The sequence below is a fragment of the Salminus brasiliensis genome, chromosome 2 (assembly GCF_030463535.1).
Source record: "Salminus brasiliensis chromosome 2, fSalBra1.hap2, whole genome shotgun sequence".
NCBI classification, from domain to species: domain Eukaryota; kingdom Metazoa; phylum Chordata; class Actinopteri; order Characiformes; family Bryconidae; genus Salminus; species Salminus brasiliensis.
Genome location: NC_132879.1, coordinates 13,656,253 through 13,665,554, shown reverse-complemented (window position 1 = coordinate 13,665,554; position 9,302 = coordinate 13,656,253). Strand labels below are relative to the sequence as shown.

At 39.2% G+C, this 9,302-nt stretch overlaps 1 protein-coding gene across 2 annotated transcripts; it reads left to right on the top strand.

Annotated features, from left to right (window-relative positions):
• Nucleotides 1-373: 373 nt before the first annotated feature.
• Nucleotides 374-8,429, top strand: LOC140549826 (uncharacterized). 2 transcript variants are annotated; one of them, XM_072673567.1, is made up of 7 exons: nucleotides 374-423; nucleotides 3,801-3,885; nucleotides 3,987-4,064; nucleotides 5,003-5,044; nucleotides 6,294-6,539; nucleotides 7,811-7,909; nucleotides 8,029-8,429. In XM_072673567.1, exons 2-7 carry the CDS (start codon nucleotides 3,834-3,836, stop codon nucleotides 8,112-8,114), a joined length of 603 nt encoding a protein of 200 aa, XP_072529668.1. In that variant the 5' UTR covers nucleotides 374-423; nucleotides 3,801-3,833; the 3' UTR covers nucleotides 8,115-8,429. The 2 variants fall into 2 exon arrangements, with proteins under 2 accessions (XP_072529668.1, XP_072529669.1); XM_072673568.1 differs by lacking the exon at nucleotides 374-423 and having other exon boundaries at nucleotides 3,637-3,885.
• The last annotated feature ends 873 nt before the right edge of the window (nucleotides 8,430-9,302 follow it).

Below are 9,302 nucleotides of genomic sequence, written 5' to 3'. Positions count from 1 at the left end.
CTTTCCTTGGACAGTAGATACAGTTACTCCAACAATAGCAGGATTAACACTTCATTACCCAAAAAACAATAAATGAGCAGATGTCCCAATACTTTTGTCCATATATTATATGTACATATATGAATTTTTTCTGTCATTCAAAATATATGTATGATACATACATAGCCATAAATCAGATTTCCATATGGGGCACAGCCAGCCACGTTATTTAATCCAAATACATGGAGCCTAAGGATAGCAATGTATGCAAAGCAGACAGCTTGTAAACGTGTGTGAATTACTGAAACATCTAGATATACCCTGATTTGCATGGGCAACAGTGCTCTTATCAGTAACAGTGACAGAGTGTGCTGTTGGCCAGACAAGCTTCATCTGTTCAAACTGCTTGACTTTTCCCGAACCATCAGCAGTACAGGCACGCAGGTAGGGGTTCAACTAATCTTCTACTTCTGTTTCTGTGTACGCAATCAGGCTGTGATCTTAACAAAGGGACATTTTTCTTCTTGTCTATACAAAATTTCACTTTATGGTTATTTAAAAAGCTGAGCAAGCCAAAATATGTCCTTTTCTTTGCTGAGGTTATGGTTAGAGTACCAGCATTTATATACAGCGATGTGTAAGTCACTTTGACGTTTATTAAGATATGATGTATATATGCATGAGATTAAACAGCTTTGTCTAGGAACTCTCAATTATTTAGAAAATGTTTCAGCCATGGTGTAATAGATGATAATCTTCATACAGAATGTGCTACTCATGTGTTTAATATTGAATACATTGAATAAGAAAATGTAAGAAAATAGCAAAGCTAGTATTTCATCATGTAAAAACCTTGCCGTTTCTCACCTTTTGACATAATGTGAATCTGTCACAATGTTTACATTGTGTCAAAATGTAATTATGAATTGACCAATAGAAATGTTCCAAAATTACTTGGAATAAGATCTTTTTACACTGACTTTCATTAAAAGTTAAAGTTTTTGGCTTCTTCTGTAAAGTTTCCATTTTGTGTTCATAAACAGTGAATATAAAGTCTAAAGTCTATACACCCCTGTTCAAATGCCAGGTTTTTGTGACGTTAAAAAAAAAAAAAAAAAAAAAAAAAATGACAGAAAGACATAATTTCACAACTTTGTCCACCTTTAATGTGACCTATAACCTGTACAATGCAATTGAAAAACAAACAGAAATCTTTACAGTGAAAAAATATAAAATAAAAACTTAAAATAACCTGGTTGCATAAACATGCACACCCTGAAACTAATACTTTGTTGCAGCACCTTTGGCTTTTATTACAGCACTCAGTCTTTTTGGGTAGGAGCCCATCAGCGTGGCACATCTTAATGTGGCAATATTTGCCCACTCTTTGCAAAACCGCTCCAAATCTGTCTGATTGCGAGTGCATCGCCTGTGCACAGCCCTCTTCAGATCACCCCACAGATGTTTGATGGGATTCAGGTCTGGCTGGGCCATTCCAAAGCCTTAATCTTATTCTGGTGAAGCCATTCTTTTGTTGATTTAGAGGTGTGCTTTGGGTCATCTTCATCTTCAGCTTTCTAACAGAAGGCCGGAGATTTTGTGCCAACACTGACTGGTATTTGGAACTGTTCATCATTCCGTCCACCCTGACTAAGGCCCCAGTTCCAGCTGAAGAAAAACAGCCTCAAAGAATGATGCTGCCACCACCATGCTTCACTGTAGGTATGATGTTCTTTTGGTGATGAGCAGTGTTGTTTTTGCACCAAATATACCTTTTGGAATGATGTCCAAAAAGTTCAACCTTGGTTTCATCAGGCCATAACACATTTTGAGTTTGAGAGATTTCAGATGTCTCTTTGCAAAATTAAGCCAGGCTTGGATGTTTTTCTTTGAAAGATAAGGCGTCCATCTTGCCACCCTACCACATGGCCCAGACATAAGAAGAAGATGGGAGATTGTTGTCACATGTACTGCACAGCCAGTACTTGCCAGTCTTGCAGCTCCTTCAGTGTTGCTGTTGGCCTCTTGGCAACCTCCCTGACCGTTTTTCTTCTTGTCTTATCATCAAATTTGGACAGACGTCCTGTTCTTGGAAATGTCACTGTTGTGCCAAGTTTTCTCCACTTGATGATGACAGTCTTCACGGTGTTCCATGGTATATTTAATGACTGGGACATTCTTTTGTAGCCTTCACCTGACTGATATCTTTGAATAATGGGATCCCTCTGATGCGCTGGCAGCTCTTTGTGGACCGTGGCTTGTGCTGGAAGATGTGGCTACAAAAATGTCAGGACAAGCCTACTAGAACAGCTGAACTTTATTTGGGGTTGATCAGAGGCACTTAAATTGGTGACAGGTGTGTGCTGACTCCAATTGAACATGAGTTTGAATGTGATTGGTTAAATCTGAACACAGCCACACCCCCAGTTATAAAAGGTGTGTGCACACTTATGCAAGCACATTATCTCAGTTGTTTATTTTTACTTCGCCTCCCTGAAAGATTTCTGTTTATTTTTCAATTGCATTGTACAGGTTATAGGTCACATTAGGTGGAAATTATTTGTCTTGCTGTCATTTTTTTACATCACAAAAAAATGGCATTTGTGTAGACTTTTTATATCCACTGTATGTATATATATATATATATATATATATATATATATATATATATATATATATATATATGGATGGGGGGTGGGCTCTATGGAGCGAACTTAGGACACTTCTAAGGTGGTATGCCTGACAGAATTGGTAGAGTTGGAAGAGTTGTGGCCCAGTGTAATAACTTTTCAAAGTCCAAAGTGTCTAGCAGTGCCCCTGGATACCCCATTCAGCCATAACAATAAAACCACTTACTTTGTATTGTCTCTAAGTTTAAGTCCCCTCATGCCAGCTCTCATCCATCGAGGCCTGGACTCCACACTCCACAAGATTTTTGAAGGCGTCCTGTGTTTTCTGGCACCAAGACTAACTTTAGCAGCATATCTTTTAAATCCTGTAAGCTGTGAGGTGAGGCCTCTGTGGTTCACATTAGTGAGCCTTGGGTACCCCTTACCCTGTCGTCGGTTCACTGGTTGTTCTTTCCTGGCCTACTTTTGGTAGGTATTGACCACTGCCTATCAGGAACACCCCACACGACTTGACTGATGTTTTGTAGATGCTCTGAGGATGCTCTGTTGTCCAGACATCACGGTTTGACCCTTGTTAAAGTGTTTTAGGTCCATTTTTCCTGCTTCAATACATGAACTTTAAGATCTGACTGTTCACTTATACCTAGTACCTAATACTGTATCTAGATCCCACCCCTTGACAGATGCCTCTGTACCGAGAGGATCAGTGTTTTTCACTTCACCTGTCAGTGATTTAAATGTTATGGCTGATTGGTGAATGTATTGTGAGAATATGTTCTGTGAGTTACAAGAGGGGAGGCATATGATTATAATCATCATCATCATATGGGGGGCTATCCTTTATTGGACTATCCAAAGCAGATTTAGATAATGCTAGGGGTTAAACCCTGTGTGTGTATATACACTCTGTTTCTGCCATTTCTGCTTGTATGGAGAGTCAAACCTCTTATCTTCCTATCAGTGACTGGCAGGCCTGTGCTGTAATTTACTGTGCCTCATTTGAGCGACTTTCAAAGAATGAAAATATTTAAAACCTTTCGCTATGTGTCAGTCAGCGCAATTGCAACATATTGTTTGGTTATATATTGTGCAGCCCTAGGTAATATGTGCTACCTAAGTAATAAACATGGTCAATTGTCTTGGATTTAATTATGTATTGGGCCTTTACATGATCTAATCTATATTCCACAGTAAATAGCTCTTTTATATGCCCCTGGAAGAACGATGTGGATTGCTGGCAAATGTCTCACTTATCTCCTCTTCTCTACATTGCTATGTAAGCATAAAGTAACTCTCAGAACTCCCTAGAAATCATGACTGTGTGTGTGTGTGTGTTGATACTGTTTGTATCTACAGAGTCTATGTTCTTTCTCTCAGTCTTTTCAGGCCAAGTAATGGTGTACTCTGCCCGTGTACATTTTGAGTGCCTTTTGAACTGCACTGCAGTCACTGTTGGTAAGTGAACATGTTTGAGTGTTATTTCCTTCAGCCGAAGCAGGACTATTGATCTGTCCATGTTCCACCTACAGATTCCTCATTTTGTAGCACCGGTTGGGTACATGCACTGACTTCAATCAATCAATCTAACGAATGTTGAATGTAAGCCACCGGGCGGGGGTGTTTTGCTGTAGCTAATTGGAAAAAATAATAAATTAGCCACCATTCTAGCTTGTTAGTTTGAGTATATGATTATTAAAATGGAAATAAATACATAAAAAACAAGCAATTAACACACCTAAACTGACAGTGCGACCTACCACATGCAAATGAACACAATTTAGGTAGTTCTTGTGATTCTCCCAAATATTGATAGCTGCTCCCTGACACTCAAAAATGACATAAAATATATCAAATATCTGATCAATATCAAATATGATAAATATCAAACATCCACCATGGCAGCGCACGGGGTCACAAATTGTTTTGTGTGACACTGGCGGCCAGAGCAGTGGTGTGTCTGGTAGTTATCTCCAAGAAGGAGGAAAGGCTAAGTTTAGCTGCAGACAAGCACCACACTGATTGGTCTCTTTTTGTGCTCAGTAGACCTACCACTCTCATTCACTGTGCATCAGTTCTGCAGCTCTGCAGTAGAGTGATCACAAAAGAAAATAATGCACTACCCCTGCCTACAGGCTCAGAATAATGACAGTGTTGCTGCTCTGTTAACAACAGTGACTATTCTATTAGCCATGGGGGTTAAATGACTGTAAAAGATAAGCTTAGGTGAGTTAACTGCTGTTATTCGTTCATTAGAATAGCTAATGTTATCTACTAACTAGCTAGCTGTGCTGCTCCATTGATTTCTTTCATGATGAGTGTGCTGAACCCATGTAGTAACCAAGTAAGTTGTTCTCCCTTGACTTGATCGTGTTGCTTCTCTATAATACCTACAGAAAACTGCAAACTTTGCTCCAACACCTCAGAAGCCTGCTTTGGTCAGTACCAAAGTCTTTCTTCTAATCATAAAATGAAAATAAATTACGCTCTTATGTAGCATGGTGTGTTTGCCTGGTCATGGAATCAAACCATAGTCTCCACAGGGAGGGCAGTATTGTCATCCATTACTAACATTAGAAATGCTGGTGCCAGGTTGAAATGTGAATAGACTTTGAATGTAGATGGATGACAAATTAAAGGCAAAACCTGAATGAGTGTCACTGCATCATACAGTTAAGCAGGTTATTAACATCTTACTATGCTCGGCACCGGCATGCATGGAAATGCTAAGCAGATCCAGCTGACCTCGATTTTTGCACCAAGATGGCAAGAAGAAGAAATCTAAGTGACTCTGAGAGAGGATAGATTATTAGGGAATAGATGGCAGGCACTTCAGTCACACAAATGACTTAAATGACCAGTGTTTTAATAGGAACAGTGACTGAAGTGACCATCAGCTTTTAGACCTATGACAGAGACATTCCTCATAGAGGGACCTTAGAGAATGTCACTACAGGACGTGCTCAGACTCTGTGTCAGCAAGAACAGTCCATCCAATACTACACAGAGAGGATAATCTACTATGACTGTTGTAAATGAACCCCTCATTACAAAAATGGAATATCAGTGGTGTAGAACCATTGCACTGATCTACAGAGATGTAGAAACAGTGATCTGATCAGATGAGAGCGAGTTCTACCCAAGTGAGAGAGCGAGTGCGGGTGTGATGAGGAGTGTCTACGGAAGTTGCTTTGAGACACTAAAGCATCTTAATTGAGGCCTGACATAGATTATACAAGTCTCTGGAACAGATGTGAAGGAATGAAACATCATTCTCCCAAAAGAAATTCCTTCAATTGGTGTTTTGATGGTGGTGTAGAGCACACTCCAACATGCCTCTCCAAAATCTTTCATAGGCTTTCAATCATGTTGAGAGCATTCAGTAAATCATTGTGCCCTGTAAAAGGAGGCATTTTTACCCCCACCCCAGGGTAACAGAGCTGCCAAACTGCCTTCCTGTAGGAGTCGAGCATTCAGGTAATCTATGAAGGCCTCAAAGCAGCTTTTGTAGACACTCTGTAGACACCTTGTCAATACCCTTCATGTTGCTGTCTCCTATTATTTCAGCAAATTGTATTTCTATATTAAGAACAGGAAACAGGAACATTTGTAAGAAGAAAGCAGTTCATTGAGCTAAGAGGCCTGCTGTTTGACCTCTGACCTTTAACACCCCCTTCTCCCCTCCAGACGTCTCTGTACAACTGAAAGCCGAACCTGAAACAGTTAATGAAGGAACTGAATTGGCTGTGGTTTGTAATCATAACCTGCCTCAAAACCTGACCCTTGGTTTCACATGGCAACAGAACAAGGATGTGAAGACTAGCAAAAACAATAGTGTTCTCTTGAAGATCAAGGAGAAGACAACACTGACTTGTATTGTACAGAGTCTGTGTGGAAACTTCAGCTCTGCTGCTCAGGACATAAACATCAATGGTGATTACATACACATTTACTGCCAGGGATGAATGGGGATCTTTAGAACACACACTAGGTATACCTTTAAAAGAAACACCATTAGTGTGTGTAAAAATCAACACAAAGCATGTAGCAAACACAGATGTGCTGATCAGTTATTATCTCAGTGTTACTGAGCTTTACTAAAGCCTGAGTAGACTGATACATCACTGTGCTGACCAGTTGTTTATCTCAGTGTTACTGAGCTCTATTAAAGCCTGAGTAGACTGATAAATCACTGTGCTGATCAGTTATTTATCTCAGTGATACTGAACTCTACTAAAGCATGAGTAGACTGATAAATCACTGTGCTGATCAGTTATTTATTTCAGTGTTACTGAGCTCTACTAAAGCCTGAGTAGACTGATAAATCACTGTGCTGATCAGTTATTTATCTCAGTGTTACTGAGCTCTACTAAAGCCTGAGTAGACTGATAAATCACTGTGCTGATCAGTTATTTATCTCAGTGTTACTGAACTCTACTAAAGCCTGAGTAGACTGATAAATCACTGAGCTGATCAGTTGTTAATCTCAGTGTTACTGAGCTCCACTAAAGCATGAGTAGACTGATAAATCACTGTGCTGATCAGTTATTTATCTCAGTGATACTGAACTCTACTAAAGCATGAGTAGACTGATAAATCACTGTGCTGATCAGTTATTTATTTCAGTGTTACTGAGCTCTACTAAAGCCTGAGTAGACTGATAAATCACTGTGCTGATCAGTTATTTATCTCAGTGTTACCGAACTCTACTAAAGCCTGAGAAGACTGATAAATCACTGTGCTGATCAGTTATTTATCTCAGTTTTACTGAACTCTACTAAAGCCTGAGCAGACTGATAAATCACTGTGCTGATCAGTTATTTATCTCAGTGTTACTGAGCTCTACTAAAGCCTTAGTAGACTGATAAATCACTGTGCTGATCAGTTATTTATCACAGTGTTACTGAGCTCTACTAAAGCCTGAGTACACTGATAAATCACTGTGCTGATCAGTTATTTATCTCAGTGTTACTGAACTCTACTAAAGCCAAGTAAAACTGATAAATCACTGTTACTGAGCTCATGTAAGAGATGATTGAAATAAACCTCCAAATGGTAGCTATATAGTAGGTTTTTAATGGCCAAATAAAAGTACCATTAGTGTTTCTAATGACCTGGTACCTCTGTATATACACTCAGTCTCATAAATGCAAATACATTTAACAATTATGTTAATTGTACATTGAATTTTATTCTCGTTACAGATCAGAGTGGTTTCATTCTGTTGATCTGTGGAGTATCAGCTGTGGTGGTCATTATCCTGCTGGCTGTTGCCATGAAAATTATAATAAAGAGAAATCAAGGTGAGCTTTCCTTTCTCAATTCTTTCATGTAAAAGACAGATCACAGTGGCATATGGAACCGTATGTGAGTACTTTGAAACTGTTGGTCTCTGACTCTGCTTCTGTTTCTCTTTCTTTAGCCCAAAATGAGGCCAGAAAACGCCAGAGGCAAGCACACATGCAAAATATCAGCAGCACTTCCACTACCATCACAGGCTACTGGTGAAGAGAGAAAGATTGAGGAGACAAAGAAATTCATTTTCAGGGGCTTCTCTTGTCTGCTGTATAATAGATGTTTGCTCGCTTTAAAGCATTTAATTGATCTATTTGCATTTTAGCAGCTGTTGCAAGGGTTGAGCCTCAGAACATTGGCAAAATCAGAAATGAGAAATTGTAGTACAAATTTGAAGTATAATGTTTGATTTGTATTATTTGTTTTGTATAATATGTCAAATTACATTATATACAGTAAAATGTAAATGATATGTAGATAGATAGAGAATAAAATAAAAGTCAATAATCATTTAAAATGCTGTAAATGGTAAACGTAAATGATATGTAGATAGATAGAGAATAAAATAAAAGTCAATAATCATTTAAAATGCTGTAAATGGTAAACATGTTTGTCACCTGCTTTTTTTATGTGGGATAAAAATAAATAAATAAATAAATGGAAATGTGATCCACAGCTTTAGCCATTTTCTACATGGCTCCATTTTTCCCAGTGGCATTTCTTTGCTAGCGGCATTTTGTTAGTGGCATTTCTCACAACTGCAGTGGAAACAACAGAGAACATCCGTGTTAAAGGTGGCCATAGCTAGACTGTTGCTTCTGTTAAGCTAAAGCATGTTCGCTGCAGCAAGTATGAGAGAGCAGCAGGTGAGAAGATAAGTAGAGATGTGTCAAAGGGCAACTGGAAGAAGTGTTTATGGCTGCAGCCACTGCAGGAGCATTGTGCAACCCATGCTAAAGCACGCCTAACCTACATTACCATGTCAGGAACTCATGGGGTAGGAGATAACCTGGAAACACTAAATCCCTGAACAGGTCAAGTCTGCTCTAAATAGTCACCGCAATGGCACGATGGGTGATCTCAGAGTGAATGAACATAGCGTGGTCTAGATTCAGTAATGGAGGATTCTGGAGCATTTTAGAAACTGCTGTCTTCCAGATAGCAAACAAATCATGCCCAGTTTAGACTCAGTTTAACTAAATTACTTTGGTCCACTTACCACTGTGGGATGATGCTGATGACTTCTGAATCTGGGTATTGCACACAATCACAACTGTATGGAGCTCAGATGTGGCCCACACTAGAAACGCTGTACTAACATTTCACACAATATGTCATATGTGGGCCACGTGTGGCCAAGAGTTCAAATCCCATGACAACAAACCTTAAATCTGGTTGGAC